Here is a 19836-nt window from a genome sequence, read left to right as displayed (position 1 = left end):
TAGAACATTATCCTTAGCGACATGAGGACGTTAATAGGACAAGTTCGTAGAAATGTAGTTATATAGTACAGACCAATGAAACTGAAGTCCTACATGATTAGGGTATATGCTATTCCATTTGAACTATTAGAATACAAATTAGTATACATTAATTCTCTGTGAGAAATCTTATGAAGAACAATTACTTTCTTGTTTTCGCCTTTTTTGATTTCGCAGATTTGGTATCATTCTTCCTCTTCTTATCCGCTGAATCTTTTGGTTTAGGTACAGACTGGAAGAATCCGTCCAATCTTCCCTGAACTCCACCTTTCAAACCTTTCTTTAATTTTTCTGCTCCACTTCTTATTCTATCCTCGCTGAAGCCTTTTTCCTTGACCATATATTGGATAAGTCCCTCCACGTCCGGCTCTTTCCATTTTAAATTAACTTCACTGGCATCGATTGTGTCCGGGTTAATAAACAATTTTCTGGCTTCATCATAGGGCCAATCTTCAGGAACTTTGAAATTAGTCTTATCGGGATTATTTGTCAAGTATTCAACTATTTTGTCTAGAGAACCATGCTCCTTAATTAATTTGAATGCAGTTACCGGTCCAACACCTCTAATTGTTTCACAATAATCACAACCTAATAGAATACATAAATCAATAAATGTTTCTCTGTCCATCTCTAAGGCCTCTAAAACCTTTTCGTATTGGATTTGGTCAATTGGCATTTTTCTTGCTTCCGAGAAGGTTAAATGCCTCAACAAGAACGGAGGTTGGTAACATATGGTATCCATATCTTCTGATGCAGCTGCAAAGACTTTCCCACCTCTAGCTAATTCCGCACATTGTGCTTCTGCTTCACACGGCGCATTAACATAAGGCACACCCATTAATTCTAGTAACTTTTTAGCTTCGTCATTTTGTTCTCGAGTGACTCTGACTGTCCGTTTCTCATATCTTACCATATCCTCAATCGTACCTTCATCTTTTATGTTCTCTCTTTGTTTAATTGCTTCTTCTCTTCTAAGCAATCTTTTTTCCAATTCACCTCCTTTCAAAACTGGTGGTTTTCCATCAAAAACGTACACAGGCTTAATACTATTTTCAACTAAACGAATTGTACGGTAGAACATACCCAGTAAATGGGAGGTAGTTTCACCCTCGTCATTGGTTAATTGTTGACCTTCGGCCTGCCTAACAGCAATTAAGAATTGATATAAGCACATGGAAGCATCAATGGCAATCTTTCTTCCAAATAAATTTTTCAATTGAAATTCTTTGAATGCTTCAGGAGCATGTTCCTTTATTAATTGATTAAGTCCTGATGAATAAGTTAGTTTTCTAATACAATGATCCATCTACATCTTATACATACCTTTAACACCCATGGTTAACTTCTATAATTGGTAATAGGTTTCTTCTAATCTAAAAAAGTTAGTTATCTTTTTTATACGCGTTATATATGCTGCGCGTTATAATATTGTAGCTCTTACTTCAAAGGTACTATTGATACATTATTCTATATACGGTAAAGTTGACTAAAGAAGAGATTGATAAATGATATGAAACTACATCGAAGTAACAGTAAATGACCAATTACCATTAACAGGATCGTAGGATTTGAAATCCATACCAGGTAATGTTTTCAAGTTTTCAATGTGACGACGAACAAATTCACTCTTTGGATCAAGTATAGGTAACTTGTCGGCTTTGTTGATAGGATAGCATCCTTCAAGAGTTATCTTTGCTGGAAGGTTCAACCCTTCTCCTTCTTGTGGCTTGTTGTCATCAGGGTAAACTATGCAAGATTTGGATCCAAAGATTATAAGATTACCGGTTATGTCATCCAAATTTACAAAACTGGACAAATCGACAGGTTCCAAAAATTTAATTTGACCGTAATGTTTACGACCAACTATGAAATTATCTACTGAACGTAATTCAGACAAAGATTTCTTTTTTAATTCGGATATAGATGGGGATGTCCAATAGCCGTCATCGTCAAATTCGATTCTAGTTGCCTCTCCATTAGATGCTGGAATAGTTTCCAACGCTTTAGGGTTTGATTCATCATTCTTATCAGCATCATACTCAGAACCTTCATCTTTATTCAAAACAAACGAAACTTGTTTGGATGGAGTGTATTGAGTTTGACCTGCTGAGAGTAGCGAATTATTACTGCTTGGAGATTTAGATTTATCTAAGACCAACTCCTTGAAGCTTGCTTTAGGTGCAAAGATATCAGAAGATATGATTGCTTTATCAGTACCCTGAGTGAATATATTTTCCTTGTTCTCGGAACTAGACATTGGGACATTAGATGCACTAACAGGGCTTGGTGATTTCTTTGGTAAAGCGCTTGGTTTAAATAATGGCGCAATTCTATGTGCTGTTGCTAAAGTAACAGGCTTCTTAGAACCGGCTGAAGCATTAACTGGAGTCGCACTTGGAACACCACCATTATTCAGCTGTTGCGAGCCAGTAATGCTTTGGAATAATGGATTATCACCGTATGGATTTTGTTTACTAATATTAGCTAAAGGTTGTTGCTGCTGTTGTTGTTGACCTGGCTGGCCTTGAGCTTGATTATTATTAGATCCGAAAAGACCGCCACCTAGCCCTGCATTAGTATTGTTTCCACCGAACAATCCACCAGTTGATGGTGCATTATTACCTGTAGCTGGCTTGCTTCCAAATAATCCACCACTACCCGTACTATTGTTTGAACCTAATGTACTCGTCCCCGTGTTATTGTTGCTTCCAAACAAACCTCCGGATGCATTTGTTCCTGTATTATTATTGCTACCCCCGAATAATCCTCCAGAACTACCTGTTGTATTATTATTGCTTCCAAACAAGCCTCCCCCTGTATTGGCAGTACCAGGTGGTTTATTGCCAAATAATCCACCACTAGTATTGTTACTTTGATTATTGCCAAATGAGTTGGATGTGTTACTAGCATTATTTTGCGATCCAAATAATCCACCAGTAGTCCCTGCAGGTTTGTTTCCTCCAAAAAGGCCTCCACCAGTACTTGCATTGTTGTTCTGGGCAGTATTACCAAAAAGCCCGCCAGAGGGAGCTGCTGTATTTTGATTACCTCCAAATAAGCCTCCAGATGGAGCTGCTGGTTTACTTCCAAACAAACCACCTGAATTGTTATTTGTATTGGTGTTTTGTCCAAATAATCCACCGCTTGTATTATTTGTATTACTTTGGCCTCCAAATAATCCACCGCCTGCATTATTAGTATTATTTTGACCACCAAATAATCCACCAGTTGCTGGTTTATTAGCACCAAATGACCCACCGGCTTGTGCATTATTTTGGGTATTACCGAATAATCCACCGCTGGAACCTCCAAAACCTGGTGCAGTATTGTTATTTGCACCAAACGCATTATTGTTTGTATTATTGGCTCCACCAAATAATCCTCCAGATGTATTAGAATTTTGAGTAGCCCCGAATGGTGAACTATTAGCATTTGCATTATTGGCCCCAAATGGGTTGGTGGTATTATTAACAGCTGGGGATGTATTTGATCCGAACGCAGACGTGTTGTTACCACCAAATGGAGAATTGTTAGTGTTATTAGCACCAAAACCCCCACCTGCATTGGAAGCACCGAATCCAGAGGTACCTGTATTCGACGCACCGAATGGGTTTGGTTTATTAGCCCCAAATCCTGTAGAACCACCACTACCAAATGCCGATGTGTTGGTATTACCACCAAATGCGTTTGAACCACCAAATGCTGAATTCCCTTGGCCACCGAATGCTGAATTGTTTTGGCCACCAAAAGCTGTATTGTTGTTTGCAGCACCAAAGGCTGAACCCGTGTTACTAGATCCAAATAGAGAATTGTTGGTTTGAGCGCCAAATCCAGTATTTGCGGTGGTGTTTGTAGCAGTATTATTTGTAGCACCGAAAGGAGATGCACCCGTTGCACCAGATCCAAATGCTGAACTTGCATTATTATTAGGCGCACCAAACCCAAATCCTCCGGTTGTAGAAGCTCCAAAACCACCGGCTGGCGCAGTAGCTCCTGGGGCATTTGCATTTCCAAACTTTCTATTCTGTTCGTAATCCTTCAACCTCAATTCGTCAAACGAAAAATTCTTGTACTCAGGCATCGAACTGACGTTTTGAAAAACGTTTGTTCCCGTCGAATCTTTTTCGGTGTACGGGGTGAATGGCTTACCGCCAGTACCATTGTTGACGTTAGGGTCAACATTTCCTGCACCGGCTCCCACTCCAAACCCTGATGTTGTAGACGCTCCAAAAGGTGAAGTATTGTTATTCGTAGGAGTACCAAATCCTCCTCCAAATGTCGATTTGTTGGCGGATCCAAATAAACCGCCAGCACCAGCACCAGCACCAGCAGCATTGGACGCTCCAAACGCCGATGTACCCATAGCACTGGGTGCACCAAATGCTGATGTGCTATTGGCATTATTGTTACTAGCTCCAAACGGAGACGAAGTGGCATTGGATGCTCCAAACATGCCTCCACTAGGTGCGCTTGGTGCACTTGGTGCACCGAACGCAGAAGTGGTATTATTTGCTCCAAAAGTGCTACCGCCTCCAAATCCACCTCCAGTACTAGCATTGTTGTTAGCGCCAAATATACCTCCGCCAGAAGTTGCATTATTAGCTCCTCCAAATGGTGATGTCCCTGTTGTCGCATTATTATTAGCGGCTCCAAATGGTGAAGCATTGCTACCACTTGTACTGCCGAATCCTCCAAATCCTGATGTAGACCGACCGAACATGACTTAACTTGACTTGAATAGAAAGACTAATGTAGTTCGATTCGCCGTTTAATGACCTTGAATCAATTTTTGTTTATGCTCTTAATACAATTTCTCGTTTCATCAAAACTTGAACAGTCGTGTATGTGCTAATATATTTTATCTACTAACTATACGGGAAAAGAACGTCTTGTCTAACTAAGTCTTCTTCTTCTTCGATAACATGTCACCAATGTCGCCTTGGAGTGCTCTCTTGGCATTTGCCTTTGCTGTCTTGGAGGTTTTTGTTTCGAATTTCTTTAGGTGTTCGGCTCTCTCCTTCGCACCAAGCTTCGACAACTCCTCCAGTTTGGCTATATATTCCACGTCATCCAGTTTCTTATCTTGTAGCCATTCGAGTAGCTTGATCTCTTCGCCATAAACTGTGTCATCTTTATCGACCGGTGTTTCCAAAACTATGGGGATATTTTGAAGCTTGGGAAAATTGGCAATAATTCTGAATACCTCTAATCCTAGAAACCCGTAGCCTAACTTCTGGTGTAAGTCTCTGTTGGCTCCCAACGGCGCCTTGGAGTCGTTTAAGTGAATTGCGCTCAAGTATTCCCAGCCAATGGTATCTTCAAACAACTTGAAGAACTCATCAAACTTTTCTTGGTTTGAAATATCGTATCCGGCAGCAAATGTGTGACAGGTGTCAATACAGACACCAACCCTGGTTTTGTCCTCCACCATGTCAATGACGTCTTTGATGTCTTGCAAGTTTGAACCGATTAAATTCCCGTGTCCAGCCATATTTTCGATAACAATCTTCACAAACTCGGTGTCCTTAATTGCTCTATTTATATTGTCAGCAAGTCTCTTCAATGCTTCCTTATGGTCTCCATCCAAGCTAGATCCAGGGTGGAAATTGTATAATCCGATATTTAGCTTCTCACAACGCTTCAAGTCATCCAAGAAAGAGCCGTATGCCTTCTCTTCTTTCTCTGCGTCAGGATTGGCCAAATTTATAAAGTAAGATCCATGAGGTAAGATATCTGTTCTTGGGTTATACCCGTATTTCTGACATAATTCTGCAAACTTTGCAACTTCATCTTCCTTGATGTCTGGAGAAACCCATTTTCTTGGAGATTTCAAAAATAATGCAAAACTATTAGCCCCAATGTTCATTGCATTGGTCAACGCTTTAGAAATACCTCCTGCCATAGCAACATGGGCTCCAAACTTGAATTTACACTTCGTATCTCTGGCATATTTGAATTCTACCTGTTTACTCGCTGATTTGGCGGACGTTTTTTTGACAGTGTTTTTCACAGCTTTAGTACTCATATTTCTTAAGATTGTTCTAGATATGTTAGTAATAGCCATAAAGATGGTTGTTGATATATGCCATTACTTACACTCGACTCGATGGTACAAGTACAAGAGTAGAAATAGTAGTAGAAATCAAAATAATCGATGCGTGTATGTACATTGAAAAAATCTATATAGTCTATTATATAAATGGTTCTAAAATTTTCCCTCCATCATTATGCTATATTCAACAGATTGATATGTGCTCTGCTTTGTTTGTAATTCTATTCTGTCCCTTAATTATTATCTGGAAATAATTCTTCATATAATCCCAGGGCATTGGAGTGCTGAACATTGATAGAAGTGTCAAACATTCTTTCCTTTCTCTTTCTAGCTTTGTTCGAAGGCTTGGATGGGTCAATAACGTGAGGATGGAACTCGTCTAAGTTGTTCTTTATTCGTGTATTGGGATCACAATACGCAAGTGATGCCAATAGGGTGTAGTATGCATCATTTGCCGCATTATGAAGATAACCATGGGGGATTCCCACATTCCTTAATATTCCTCTTAAAGAGCCACCTGATTCGTAAGATAGCCTATGAATCCTTGCGGTATCAACTATAGGCACGTTATGAGGGAGTTCGATCCCTATACTTCGTAGCCATTTCAAATCACCTTCAATATGATGGCCTACTAATACGATTCCTTCTTCACTCTCACAGGAATATTTATTGATTACAGACTCAACAAACTTCTTGCTTTCTGCTAGATCTAGTGTATATGATACGCCTCCCATAAAGTTGCTTTTATTGTTAGGACAATATCTACCATTGTACATCTTCTCGTGTTCTCTGATAAGAATATGAAATTGCTGAACTGTTGGCAAAAGCGAATAAAACTGTCCATTTGGATTGTAAACAGCTATCCCAATTTCTGTGACTTTATTTATATTCCTTTCCCATGCCTCTATATCAATGGCAATTAGTATTTTCTTTCTTAAATATACGCTTTCCATCCATTTCCGTAACTCATTCTTTTGACTTTCTCCTTTAAAATGAAATTCTCTATTCTTGAAATAATCCTCTAAATTCTGCTTATATAGATGCTTTAATTCGGCATCATTCGTATTCTTTGCAGTCTCATTAGGTACTGAGATCGATTGATTTTGGTTCTGTTTTTGTATAGCTTTGGATACAACGGATCTCAGTATGTTAATAAGACTATATTTCAATCTGCCTCTATGTGACAGTATCGTAGATCGACAAGCTTTTTGTAGCATTAGTTACTTTATTCCCATCAACTGTTACTGCAACCAAAACTATTTTATAGATCGATAACGAAAATTTCGCAGAGTGAGTTTTTTCTATTTAAGTCTATGATATTGAAGATATAGGTTATAGCTATTTGGTGCGCCTGAGATATGGATCATTCTATAATAGATGATAGGGTTTTACAGCTTAAGAATCACCCAACAGCAGAAGAGATTGAGTCGACTCTAAGATCAATTCTTAATAAGTCGTCAGATCTGAATACTAACTTCAGTCTAGTCACAACTTTATTGAATTTTACCATCCCTGAAACCTACAATTTACTTACAGATAGCACAAAGAAGCTAATTATACAAGTATTTAAGACCGTGACTGGCTTAGGAAACTTAATCAGTAAAATTTCTTTGCTTAAAGACAATTCAAAGGATCATGATACTTTTACATTATTGGAAACATTGATGCTGATTCTTACAGGATGCTTCGACGCAGGCTTGGTATCGAACGTGGTACTGGCAAATTCAAGTCCGTCAGAAATTAAAGAAATAGATAAGCTATTATTCAAAGGCAAATGTTTTGCAATAGTGAATGAAATTGTTTTAAATTGTGATATTCAGTCTCATAATCAAATTTTTTCGTTGTCAGATAACTATGTGGGATACTTGAATATTGAAATATTGACATTGTTTCAAGATGATATAGATGTGAAAATAATCAATATGTTTATTACCTCGTTAGGCTCCTTTAATTCAAGTAGTTGGTCACAATATTTTGACTTGATGTTTAATGAAGGTAATTGGTCGCATGCTATAATGGCCTTCAAGTATATGAAAAGATTTGAGAAGAAGAGTTTCTTATTACGATTATTAGGAAACTTCTTGACTAAGAAGTACCTTTTAACTCAAATTTCAGATGAGAAGTTGGCATCATTAGCCTTGTTATTACGCCCAATAATTGAATATGACTTGATAGATGAAATGTTCTTCGATAAGATAATTTCTACATCTAATTATGAAACTAACTTGTTAGTTTCTATTTTACTTTCAAATTTATCTGATCGTGATTTCTGTCAATTGATTTTGAAGCTACTCAAAACTTGGGCAGACGAAGATTTAATGAAAGCTGAAGCTATTTCTTTACAAGAATACAGGACCCATTTGATTATTCTGCTAATATCTCGAGTAAATAATGCTACTTTTACACAAGATATGCTCAAAAATCCTATTTTCTTGAGAGCCATTTCGAGTAGACTCAGCTCTTTTTCAAACAATGTCAAATCTTTAGGAGTCATTTTAGCTGATAAAGTTTGTGAATTCGGGAAACGCGAGAAGATCTTTCAATTAGATAATGTTGAAGGCTATGATTCTTTGATAAGTAATAAGACGTATAGGTATAATATGAAAACTGAAAATATGACAATTGAGGATGCATGGAATCATTTGAATGAACCGGAAGTCATTGAGGAAACTATAAATTTTAATAGCGATACTTCTGATCTAGCTAATGCATTGGAAAAGGTATCGGTATCTAAGTTAGATTCAGACGATGAATCAGATTTCGAAAGTGATGAAGAAGACGACCCAACTATATCTAGAAAGCCTCATATTGTTAAGCCATTATATATAAAGGATATTCTTGAATATCTAACAGTGGATAGTAACGCACCGCAAGCGTATGAAAAACGGCGAGCTGCATTGATCAGTGGGCCAACATTGGTAAGACAAAAATCGAAGTTCGGTAATGAAGTTTCATTTTATTCAGAAGATTTAGTTACGCAGCTAGTTGGACTATCAAATAACTACGAAGATAATGACTTTGAGGATCTTAGGCTAAATTGCTTAATAGCGGTGGTTGTTGCTAATTCATCTTGCACTTTACATTTGTATCGATTACTTTTGACTGGTGATTACTCTCTAAAGCAACGTATGTGTATATTATCTGCAACTTCTCTAGCAGCTAGAGAACTTAAAGGATTTAAGGATGAAGTTGTTGCAAAATCTTATAGTGAAAGACTGTTTCCATCAAAAATGTTACCAGGTTCCCTTCACCAGAAGTTCTTATCTTTGGGGTCAGAAGACGACAAATACGTGAATGAGAAAAGAATTAACCCAGCATATGAATCTTTACAAGGTGAGATAATGTACGAAGCTTCCGAAGAAGCCCAAAACAAATTAAGTGGAGGAAAAATTTTACGTTTGTCAAGCAATTTAAGGAAAAAACCAAAGCAAGAAGTTTTGTCCCCGAAAGTTAACAACTTCTCCAAAATAATTGGGTCTCAGTTTTATTTACCACTAGTTAGTATTTGGTATGAAGCTGGTGGACAAATAGATATTGGACACTATTCACCCATTCTCACAGCACATTATATAAAAACGTTGGCCCTATTATTGCATGCAGCATATCCAACTGCAACTAATTTGAACGATATGATAAAAGAATTTTTTCTGATAGTTACACCACTTATCCAAAAAATCAGTTTGGATGAATTGCAAATAATTGAAAGTATTGTGACCGGTATTTTATTAATTTGCGATATCCTAGACGACCAATACTTGATGATGCACTATCATAATGAAATAGACGTTTTCCATAGATGGTTATCATTAGTATGGGAAGACCTCATAGATGATAAAATAAAGAGTTTGTGCGCAGGCTTACTACTTCGGATAAATGAATTAAATGAAAAGTTCGAAAGACTTTTGTTAGATCAAATGAATAGCATTTACTAAATACTCTATAATTAATAATACATGATAATGTTACAACGAAACGTCTTCGTCGTCGCTATCGTAAAGTTCGTCACTCTTGTACTCTTGTACATATAGTCTTGATATCAATGCTTCTGCGCTATCAACAAATTCTCCTTCGCTACAATTCGGTCTTAATTTCTTCTTTGGCAATATTGGATGGGGTTTATCTAATGTACTCAAAGCTCTACTTTGAGGATCACATAATCTTAGAGCGAGAACCAACGTATAGTATGCATCATTTCCTGCGTTATGAAGAAATGCATGCGGGATGTCAGCAGATCGCAAAGCGTTCTTCAAGCTGGCACCATTCATACCATGGCTCGCAGCATATATTTTCTGTGTATCTAAGGAACTGGTATCCTTGGGAAAATGGATACCTAGTTTTCGCATCCACTCAATGTCACCCCGAACATCATGGCCAACCAAATAACATTGCCTTTTATGTAGAAGATCGATAAAATAGTACTGAATAAGACTCTGAACGAACTTGACAGCTTCTACTTGAGATAGTATGTAAGTAGTTTTTCCATTGTAGTTATGTGAATGTTCAGGTACAAACCTTCCATTTTTTCGCTTCATATTTTCCTTTATAATAATATGAATCAGCGTTATATTGGGCATCAACGCATTGGCTTGTTTCCTAGGATCGAAAATTGCAATACCTAGTTCTGTTACTATTTTTGTATTTACCTCCCATGCTTCGACATCAATACAAAACAAAATACCTCTTCGTCCATAAACAGCTTTCATTCCGTCCTTTAAGATGGCAAGACTCGAAGGGTTATATAGCCTGCTTTGTTTTGAAATTTTCTGGATGTATTTATTTATTATTCTATCATAATATAGTTGTCCATTCGGTTCTGAACTTTCTAACTGTCTGAAGTACGGTGAACGGTCGATCTTGATAGGTATGACAGAACCATTTTTTGAATCTTTAACAGAGGCCACCATGAATCAATTTAATTAGTGTTAAGATATGGATAGAAAGAATTCAGACAAAAAAAAACATCATCGAACGCATTGTTAGTATTAAAAAGTTCACAAAATCAATTTCATCTTATCTTAATATGCATTGATCGACCTATATATGAACCTAACTCTATAATATCCTACAAAGCACTGATGTATGCACTTATTCCTATTAAGCTAGCAATCAAGAATGTCTTTTTACTTAAACCATCATAGCTAACTATATTATCACTAATTCTATTCGCATTCGATGTTTTGTTCCCTTTAACAGAATGGGTGGAATGAGATGCCGAACTTGATTCAGATGAGCCTAAACTGACCGTCTTTGTTTCTTCACCCCAAACAGATTGTGACCCTGTGAAACCCCATTGGTTGTAGGTAACTTTGTCAGTGTTGGTAGTAGTGGTGGCAATATTTGTCTCTGGTTTTTGGGTCGTTTCTTGTGTGGTATCGGTCGTTCCGGCTGTATTGGTTGTGCCTGTGTCTGTGTTCGTATTTGTATTGGTGTTCTTAGCAGTATCAGTTTTCCCTTTCACAGTAGCTGTGGCCTTATCCTTTGGGGATGAATCATCGTTATTATTGGCAGATCCTGATTCATCACTATCTAATCCACCGAGATTCTCAGCAACTATGCTACCAAATTGGATTAATGAAAACGATGCAAGAGCGAATGGAGCATTATGGAATTGTTGAAGAGACATACTGGATTGATACCTTATAATTTCCTAAAATATTCTCGAGAATAAATCTGATCAACTCTTTATATACCATTGCGATGTGGGAGTAACACAGACAGATCGCCCTATAACTTGGATCTGTCTAAGGGTCACTATGGTTCGAATAGTAAACAAAAGTAGCCAGCCATTGAAAATTTCAGCCATTATGCATGCGAGAAATTCTTGATTTTTCATTACTTTTCCTAATTAGGTAATTTATAAATATTCTCTCAGTATATACGATGTAATATCTATGGAACAATATGTAGAGAGCCCGCTTAAATTACCGAAATCTATCCATGATAGTCGATAAAGTCATGTAATCCAATTAGCAAAATCTTGACATCTGACCGAAGCAGAGTATGGATCTTGCTTAAACAAGGTATTAATAGATTCGAGCTCTTCTACCAAACACTGAATATATCTCTTATTATTATTAAAATTTTCGAAATGAAGCATAAAAGATTTACGTCTTTCTGAATAGCATTTCAGTTCTAATATATTGTACGATTCTCCTGGTTCGATTTCGAATCCTCTGATAATTCCAAAGACTAATGATATCAAATGGCTTATGATAATCTCTGCTTCATCAACAGATGCCGATTCTACTATCCTTAAAGATCTGATAATTGCAAGTTCCGTTTTCCTTCTAGCAAAGCTTTGATCTTTAGAAGAAGATAAGGGTGGTAGCAAAGGAATATCCACGAAATACGTATCGCTATCTATCTGATCTAATGGGGAACAAGAGACGTCAGATTCATGAGAAAAAAGAATATGAGGGCTGCCTGTCCCACTAACTTTAGTCTTCAAACACTTGGAACTATTAACTTCTTCCATCCACAGAGCTTGATAATTTATAATATTATAATCCATAATCTTTTCTAAATTGGTCACATCCGAAAAGTTCAATTTTAACTTCATCACTATATTACGCTCCGTCAGAGGGAAAACATTCTTAATAATAACTTTCAACTTTTTTAAGCTACTCTGGATAAATACCATTTCCCCATTTATTTCCAATTCTGAAAACGAAACTAAGCCTTCTATATCGCTAATTTTCTCGAAGTCGATTGTCACATATGGTATATATCCTGATTGAAGTTTATGCTCCATTATGAAATCAAACGAATCAGCAAATTCTGAAAATGTGTTAAACCTTAGTAATTTTGATCCTAATACAATAGTTAATGTGTCTTTACTTTGTGCTGGCATTGAAATCAAGTTGTATACCTCTTGAGCCTCTATTGAGTAGGAGTTACCAATTCTGATTATGTCTATGGTTAAATTTTCCTTGTCTTGCAAATAATTTATTTTATCCTTAACTTTGGATGCAAGAAAGTTTTGAGGCTCTGATAGGTCATAATTATTCACGTTCAATATTATTAACCTATTATTGTTTTTATGTCCTGATGGGATATATGGCAATAATTTCTTGTATTTTTCAAAGCTAATTAGCATTTCTTCAAACCCATTATCGAATATCGGGAATTTCCTATCGTCTTCATTGGCAAAAACCCTAATATCATTTATAATATTGTCCCATCCATCCCAGGATGGACTAACGCATCCTATAAACGTCCCGCTATTAGACGGTTTACCGCAACCATCAACACCAACGAAAATTAAGCCAAACTTATCAATTGGTCTCAAATTTGACTTGAGCTTGTGTAGAAGTGAACTAATATTCATTTTGTATTCATGATTGCTAAGGCCCGTGCAATTGATCAACGATATAGATACATTAATATTCAATGGGATGTTTTCTGCCGGTGGCATAATTCTCGTTAGCAACGATGCGGATACATCTAAATTTTTCTCCCATAGGTTGCAAAATTTGAGACCATCAATTGATCTATTAGACTCCTCTAACAATTCCCATGCATTTGTAGTCGTATGTAGTAGAGGTATCTGCCCGGTCTTAATGTTTTTCACTGCTTGAATTAAATAATACTCCCATTTGGATATAATCAATGAGCAAGTATGTCTCATATATAGCTCAGGAAGAGCCTCATTACTCAAATTTAGAATGAGCCCATTTTCAATCCGATTTATGCTGCTTATGTCTTGGTTAATTAAAACTTCTCCCATTAGACGGGTACCATTATTATCGACCAAAATGATTGCGTGACTAAAGAAATAAACTGATATATTGTCCCAGTCAATTCCATTACAACTTATGTCTAAGAAATCAAACATCCATAAATCCCCTAATTCACCAAGTGGTAGCAATGAATCGTTCCAATTGCTGACTTTCAACGCTAGTTTAGTTTTTATATCTTGAATGATCCTGGATTTAATGGCCTTATCCTCAGATGAATCGCAGCAACAATCCGAAATTTGCGGCGGTTTCACACTTATTAAACAATCCAAATCATATGTCCCATTACTAACACGATTTGCAGCGTCCGAGGTAACTGTTACTCTAGGTTTGAGAATTTCTTTGTACAATTTTTCATTATAGCAATTCCCTGTGGGTGTTGATATTGGTGATAATAATTGTGATTCATTCGCACTTACCGAAGACTTAACTAACGAGTCGTAATCCTTCGAGTGTAACACCATACCAAATGGGCTATATCCCTTATCGAAATAGTTTGGTAACAGAGACTCAGCTAGCTTTTGGTGCTTGAGTCCAGCCTGAATGGATGCATCAACACACTGGGTTTTTTTCTCGCATTGGGTGCAAAAAGGTAGTGACTCCAAATTGTTTTTATCCATCATTTCGAGATAGCAATACTTGTGACAAGCATGAGAACAGGTTAACTGCAATTCTAATTCTCCTGCAAGTTTCACCGATAGCAACTCTTCACAAAAGGCACATCTGCCGTTGCTGAAGCTATTTTTTCTTTCTCTGTTCGCATAATCGCTCCTGATATACCCATCAAGCTGAGGAATCTTTGGAAATGTAAGTGGCGGTAGAATTGCAGTATCTCGGGATAACTTCTTAGGATCCCCTATTGTTTCATTGCTGCTCCTTCTCCGAGGAGGAGATATTGGTTTCATTATGTTGTTTATAATAGATAATTTTGACTTTCTTTTCTCGATCATTTTGAGTTACATACTTCATACATTTAAGTTAACTTCTTTTTATCAAATGGTTCCACATTATACTTTTATATTTCCAACCTTTAGAAATGTGTTTTGTATTGAAAAGCTCTATAACAACCAGCCATATAAATACCAGCGTTTTATTTCAATTTTTTAGCATGATACAGATTGAAGAACCATCGTTACATGGATACCCACAACCCAAGTTCCTATATAGTAATATTTGAGATATATGCAATACTGAAACGCAAGTATTGCTCAGTGTTCTGATTCATATACGTTTTAGTACGTTTTAAAATATTCTCGACCAAAGTGAGGCTCCAATACAATAGCCCTATGTCTATAAAGGTGAGACATAGTCTGAATGATCAAAAATACATTATAATGGCCGTATATGGTTAATTACGTACATGTAGACATGTACAAATAATGTGCCAAAGATAGTTGTAATGGGGAAAATAGTCATGGTTTTAAAATTGTGGTACCATTTGTTATGTAGGAAGTTTAATTCACTACTACGATCCCTTTTCGCTTAGAGACCTTAAACGCCTGCCTTTGTCTGCGAACGCTTCATCTAGAAATACGAGAAATATTCTTGCGTTATTATTAGAAGGGCCTGTGCGCAAACCTCATTAATACTGCTTGACTAGGACCCTACATGTTGGAATTAATGTGGTAACGATCCGTAAAACTCTACTTTAAATTTGCATGAATGAGATAACAAATTATATACTAATATTATTCAGTATTATTCGAGGTCAACAATAGAAAGCTATAAAATTTAGAAGAAATGAAGCACCGTCTTTCACTAGTCAAGTTTTCTTTACCCGCATGACTCATCCTCCTCCTATTACAATAGGGACAAAGAAGAAGCGTACAAGTAGGCTTTATTGAGCATTTATGTCAGGCTGTTCTCTAATATCTGTTGGCCAAGCATTAAATGTGCAGACCATATTTTCTCCTGGCTTGAAGATCATAGAGCTGCGAAAAGCCATCTAATGCACCTTCAATGCTATTACCTCGATTTCTATTTTCATGCTGATATCAGCCAATTTTGCCGAAATCATTGTAGCGGCGGGCTTTATGTTTCCAAAATATTTTCTTAGTGTTGGCCAGCATCTTTCAAACTCGCTAGCATCTGGTAATATATATGTGACTTTTACCACATCTTGCAAACAAGACCCAGCTTCGACCAAAGCATTTTCGATATTTCTTATAGTTTGGTCTGCTTGCTCGATCACATTGTCTGATATTTCCATAGTGGTATAATCATACCCTGTTGTTCCCGAGACAAAAACCATTTCACCAACTACTACTGCTCTTGAATAACCAATTTCTTTCTCGAATGTCGAGCCTGAGCTGATTAGTTTCCTTCCCATCTTTGAATATGAATAGATAGCTGTTGAATCTAGTTGAAATCCAAATTTTGGGTCAACGCAAATAGGCTCGCCAAATGTTCGATATGGAATCACGGATCACGGAGACTACTTACATGACTCACTAAGTGCGTTTATCGAGCGAGGGTTTCATTTGCATCGAACTACAACTCAACTAATCTATTGTAAAATTAATAAGAAAAAACCATATATTATCACTGCCTATTTGTCATCTGAACAATAAGGCAGCTATATCTTAAAATAAAAGAACATTAAAAACAGGAAACTAAGAGTTTAAAATCAATTTGAAAACTTTGAAAGCGCACCAGCTCACTACAACGATAACTGCGTAGACACTCTTCTAATAGATTTGGAAACAATACCTAACCATCTGACAAGGTTTTCTATTTCGCCGTCTTCAATGGCTTCTTTTAAACCTGGGAAAGTTTGGCCAGCATAGCCAGTATATCTACCACTGGCAAATACAATATGCTTGAACCAAGATCTTTTATCCAAACCTTTATGATATAGAAAGTTTCTTTCGAAATATTGAAGGAGTTTGTTATGCTTCTTAATTTGGAAATGCAACTTAATACGTTGCCACCAATGTAATGAATCTCTCCTATCGTATTTGATTTGAAGGTTATCGGTTTCTGCATCAAAAATAGTTGCTTTATTCTCCAAATTCAATAAATCTTCGTAAGTTTTCCCAACAAGCTCTTGTAAAGTGGCATTCCGGTGGTGTTTCGAATCATACATGGTATGTACCTTGTTGTGTTTGCATTGGGTTGGAGCTAAAAGTTCTGGGAATGGGTATAATGTTTTTAACGAATAGTAGCTGTAAGAGTCATCAAAAACTGATCTCTCATTTTGAAGATCATATTTAAGATAGTCATCCCAAGTGTCCTTGTTGACAATATGTTTGTGGAGCCATTTTTTCGGGATAAGATCAGCCGTTTCATTATAGTACTTTAACAAATCTTTTGAATAATCCTCTAACTTGAAGTCGATTAAGTGTCTCTCGTTCAATTCCAATGCGACTAAGCCTAAGTACTTAGCCAATAAATTATGAAAAACAAATCCTTTATCACCAAATTTTTCCATCCAGTGGTACGAATCGTAATTTGAATGGTATTGATAAATTGGGTCACCTTTACTTTGAGCGAAAGACATGTCAACAGATGGAATTCCCAAATGTTCCAAGAAGACGGTATAATCAGAACCTGATCCAAGATTACGAATCTTATCCCCAGCTTTCTGAACAAAGTGGTCGTATAATGAGCCGGATTTTTCACCAGGATAACTCAAGGTTTTCGCCACCTTCCTCAAAATATGGTTTAAAACTGGGGATGCTCCCATCTTTAAATCGCGCCCAACAACTGCGACATCAACATTCAAATAAGCTACAACCTTACGCTTTAATTCCTTTGCAGCATATTCACCAAATTCAGTAGAGCCTAATAAGCCGTACTCTTCTCCATCAAAGCTCTGTAAGATAATAGTTCTCTTAAATTTGTATCCAGATTTCTTTAATTCGCCTAAGCCTCTAGCAACCTCCAAAAGTGCAGCAGATCCTGAATTAGGATCGCCTGCACCACCTTTTACCCATGCATCACGATGATTACCAATAATTATAACTTCGTCCTTATTCTCACCCTCGATTTCTCCATAAACATTATGCAATTGACTAATGTTGTAAATCTGATTATTGTATAAGTTTAACTTGACTTCTGGGTTAGGGCCCGTCGAATAATCAAACCCTTCGAGTTCTCCTCTCCATTTCTCATCCGAAATATTACTGCCATATCCATTTAATTTTTCCAAGATTGGTCTAACTTCACGATAAGAGATTGGCAAGGCAGGAATCTTACCAATACTGTTGTGAGGATCCTTACGTTCAACACCCGGTTTGGATGCGTAACCCGGAGTAGTTGGGTCTCCAGGAGCTGCACCAACACCTCCTAAGAATTGAACGCTACCTCTCTCAACAGCACTTTCGTGTCTGGCAGGGCCATGTGGATATTGCTTGTAACCGTTGGCCGGAGTAATACCATAATCATTTCCAGGGTCGCTGTATAACAAAACACCGATGGCTCCGTTCTCCTGGGCAAACTTAACTTTCAAACCACGCATAATATGGCCGTATCTTGCAATAACAATCTTCCCCTTTACACTGACCCCTGACGAATCAAGCGTGGCAAAGTCTTCCCTGGTACCATAGTTAACATAAACATATTGTGCTGTAACATTGCCATTGGCGGAGTATGATAAGAAGGTAGGAACCAAATCCTTACCTTTAGACGTCTTATCTTCGTCAAGCTCATCCTCCCTTAATGGAGCCTCATATAACGTGTGTTTGCCCTTAGCATCCAAAAGCTTCAAGTCATGTTGAAATGGATAACTGACGTATACATCGTACGAATCAATGCATGTTTTGAATCCGTATTCCTCGAACTTATTCTTGGTCCACTCAACAAACCCATAATTAGTACCAGGTAAATGTGCCTCAGACGTGTACTTCTGGGACCAATTTCCAGCCAAATTGGTCTCCAATGCCTTCAAATATATTTTAGAACGGTCTTCTCTTTCATTGACTTCTGGAGCAAGCGAGATGATTCTATTAGTGAAGATTAAGCCAGAAAACGCAACAATCGCAAGAAGGAAAAGGTTCCGGACATTCCATCTACTCTTGCCATCCCTAATTCTGGTTCTAATTTCAACAGGTTCTCTGTGAGGTTCAAAAAATTCTTTTTCACTCATATTAACCCTTGATACTATAAATTTATAGGGAAATCAATAAAGGGGTAGGTTTAAGGGACCAAGCAAAGATGAATAATTGCAATCCAATTAGCCGAGTCACATGAATCAGTCTATCAAGGATATACAATATATCGAACTGTCATTCAAATAATCGCAGAAATCCTCTTGGTGGCCAAGCTGGCTAAGGCGCGAGACTGTAATGAGTACCTCAAAGTAATCTTGAGATCGGGTGTTCGACTCACCCCCAGGAGATTTCCTTTTTTTTTCTCAGTGCTCTTTATTTGGTTTACGAAAAACGAGATGGGACTTAATTTTTTTTTAGTTATGTCCTAAAAAAATTAGATACTGATATTTAATCATCAATAAGCATAGCAAACACATAAAATGCCATCCAGAAACTCCATTAATAAGCCTAAGGATAAGCTTCAACGTAATAGTCATGCATCTTCTATCGGAAAGAAGAGATCTGCCCGTGCTAGAAATGGTATTGTTACCAAGTCATCTACTCCTCGTTACGAGACAGATTCTAATGCAGCTCCTAAAGCAACTGAATCTAAGGCTATTGCATTATACAATGGAGCTACAACTCCAACAGGAGTGATTATCAATAATACTTTATCCAATAAGAGATCAAAGAAGATTGCTAGAAATAAGAAGTACATAGCTAAGAGGAACGAAAAATTGAATATTGATCTTTTAGCAGACCAAGAACAAATGGAAGTAGACGAAGAAACTGAGAAAGAAGAACAAACTAAGGCCAAGAATCAGACCAAGTTAGACAAAATCAAGGAAGTCTTGTGGGCTGCTGTTGAAGATAGAGTCAGTGAAGGATTGAAGGTCAGCTCTGGTACAGATGGAAACGGTACCACCTTAGGAGTGCAAGCATTTTAAGAAATGTTATTGAGAATTGATAAGACGTGAGA

The 19836-nt window shown here is 37.2% G+C and overlaps 11 protein-coding genes and 1 non-coding gene across 12 annotated transcripts; 3 read left to right on the top strand and 9 right to left on the bottom strand. All coding sequences in view use genetic code 12, as the record gives it.

Moving 5' to 3' along the window:
* Positions 1–181: 181 nt before the first annotated feature.
* DEHA2F13882g (DEHA2F13882p) lies at positions 182–1375 on the bottom strand (the record flags this gene model as incomplete). The annotated part of the gene is made up of 2 exons (XM_460967.1): positions 182–1308; positions 1363–1375. 2 exons carry the CDS (start codon positions 1373–1375, stop codon positions 182–184), a joined length of 1140 nt encoding a protein of 379 aa, XP_460967.2.
* A 180-nt stretch (positions 1376–1555) lies between these two features.
* Positions 1556–4759, bottom strand: DEHA2F13860g (DEHA2F13860p; the record flags this gene model as incomplete). The annotated part of the gene is made up of 1 exon (XM_460966.2): positions 1556–4759. One exon carries the CDS (start codon positions 4757–4759, stop codon positions 1556–1558), a length of 3204 nt encoding a protein of 1067 aa, XP_460966.2.
* Positions 4760–4936: 177 nt separating this feature from the next.
* DEHA2F13838g (DEHA2F13838p) lies at positions 4937–6064 on the bottom strand (the record flags this gene model as incomplete). The annotated part of the gene is made up of 1 exon (XM_460965.2): positions 4937–6064. The coding sequence occupies one exon, from the start codon at positions 6062–6064 to the stop codon at positions 4937–4939; it is 1128 nt and encodes a 375-aa protein (XP_460965.2).
* Positions 6065–6324: 260 nt separating this feature from the next.
* Positions 6325–7308, bottom strand: DEHA2F13816g (DEHA2F13816p; the record flags this gene model as incomplete). The annotated part of the gene is made up of 1 exon (XM_460964.1): positions 6325–7308. The coding sequence occupies one exon, from the start codon at positions 7306–7308 to the stop codon at positions 6325–6327; it is 984 nt and encodes a 327-aa protein (XP_460964.2).
* A 141-nt stretch (positions 7309–7449) lies between these two features.
* DEHA2F13794g (DEHA2F13794p) lies at positions 7450–10023 on the top strand (the record flags this gene model as incomplete). Its single annotated transcript, XM_460963.1, has 1 exon — positions 7450–10023. One exon carries the CDS (start codon positions 7450–7452, stop codon positions 10021–10023), a length of 2574 nt encoding a protein of 857 aa, XP_460963.2.
* A 30-nt stretch (positions 10024–10053) lies between these two features.
* DEHA2F13772g (DEHA2F13772p) lies at positions 10054–10995 on the bottom strand (the record flags this gene model as incomplete). The annotated part of the gene is made up of 1 exon (XM_460962.1): positions 10054–10995. The coding sequence occupies one exon, from the start codon at positions 10993–10995 to the stop codon at positions 10054–10056; it is 942 nt and encodes a 313-aa protein (XP_460962.2).
* Positions 10996–11153: 158 nt separating this feature from the next.
* Positions 11154–11714, bottom strand: DEHA2F13750g (DEHA2F13750p; the record flags this gene model as incomplete). The annotated part of the gene is made up of 1 exon (XM_460961.1): positions 11154–11714. The coding sequence occupies one exon, from the start codon at positions 11712–11714 to the stop codon at positions 11154–11156; it is 561 nt and encodes a 186-aa protein (XP_460961.1).
* Positions 11715–12044: 330 nt separating this feature from the next.
* Positions 12045–14777, bottom strand: DEHA2F13728g (DEHA2F13728p; the record flags this gene model as incomplete). The annotated part of the gene is made up of 1 exon (XM_460960.1): positions 12045–14777. The coding sequence occupies one exon, from the start codon at positions 14775–14777 to the stop codon at positions 12045–12047; it is 2733 nt and encodes a 910-aa protein (XP_460960.2).
* Positions 14778–15772: 995 nt separating this feature from the next.
* On the bottom strand, positions 15773–16156 carry DEHA2F13706g (DEHA2F13706p; the record flags this gene model as incomplete). The annotated part of the gene is made up of 1 exon (XM_460959.1): positions 15773–16156. The coding sequence occupies one exon, from the start codon at positions 16154–16156 to the stop codon at positions 15773–15775; it is 384 nt and encodes a 127-aa protein (XP_460959.1).
* Positions 16157–16486: 330 nt separating this feature from the next.
* DEHA2F13684g (DEHA2F13684p) lies at positions 16487–18913 on the bottom strand (the record flags this gene model as incomplete). Its single annotated transcript, XM_460958.1, has 1 exon — positions 16487–18913. The coding sequence occupies one exon, from the start codon at positions 18911–18913 to the stop codon at positions 16487–16489; it is 2427 nt and encodes an 808-aa protein (XP_460958.1).
* Positions 18914–19075: 162 nt separating this feature from the next.
* DEHA2F13662r lies at positions 19076–19165 on the top strand. Its single transcript is given in 2 exon segments — positions 19076–19114; positions 19129–19165. It is a non-coding gene; the product is annotated as a tRNA-Tyr (tRNA).
* A 132-nt stretch (positions 19166–19297) lies between these two features.
* On the top strand, positions 19298–19804 carry DEHA2F13640g (DEHA2F13640p; the record flags this gene model as incomplete). Its single annotated transcript, XM_460957.1, has 1 exon — positions 19298–19804. The coding sequence occupies one exon, from the start codon at positions 19298–19300 to the stop codon at positions 19802–19804; it is 507 nt and encodes a 168-aa protein (XP_460957.1).
* Positions 19805–19836: the final 32 nt, after the last annotated feature.

The sequence above is a fragment of the Debaryomyces hansenii genome, assembly GCF_000006445.2.
Source record: "Debaryomyces hansenii CBS767 chromosome F complete sequence".
Taxonomy (NCBI): domain Eukaryota; kingdom Fungi; phylum Ascomycota; class Pichiomycetes; order Serinales; family Debaryomycetaceae; genus Debaryomyces; species Debaryomyces hansenii.
This window is presented reverse-complemented; position numbering and strand designations above follow the sequence as displayed.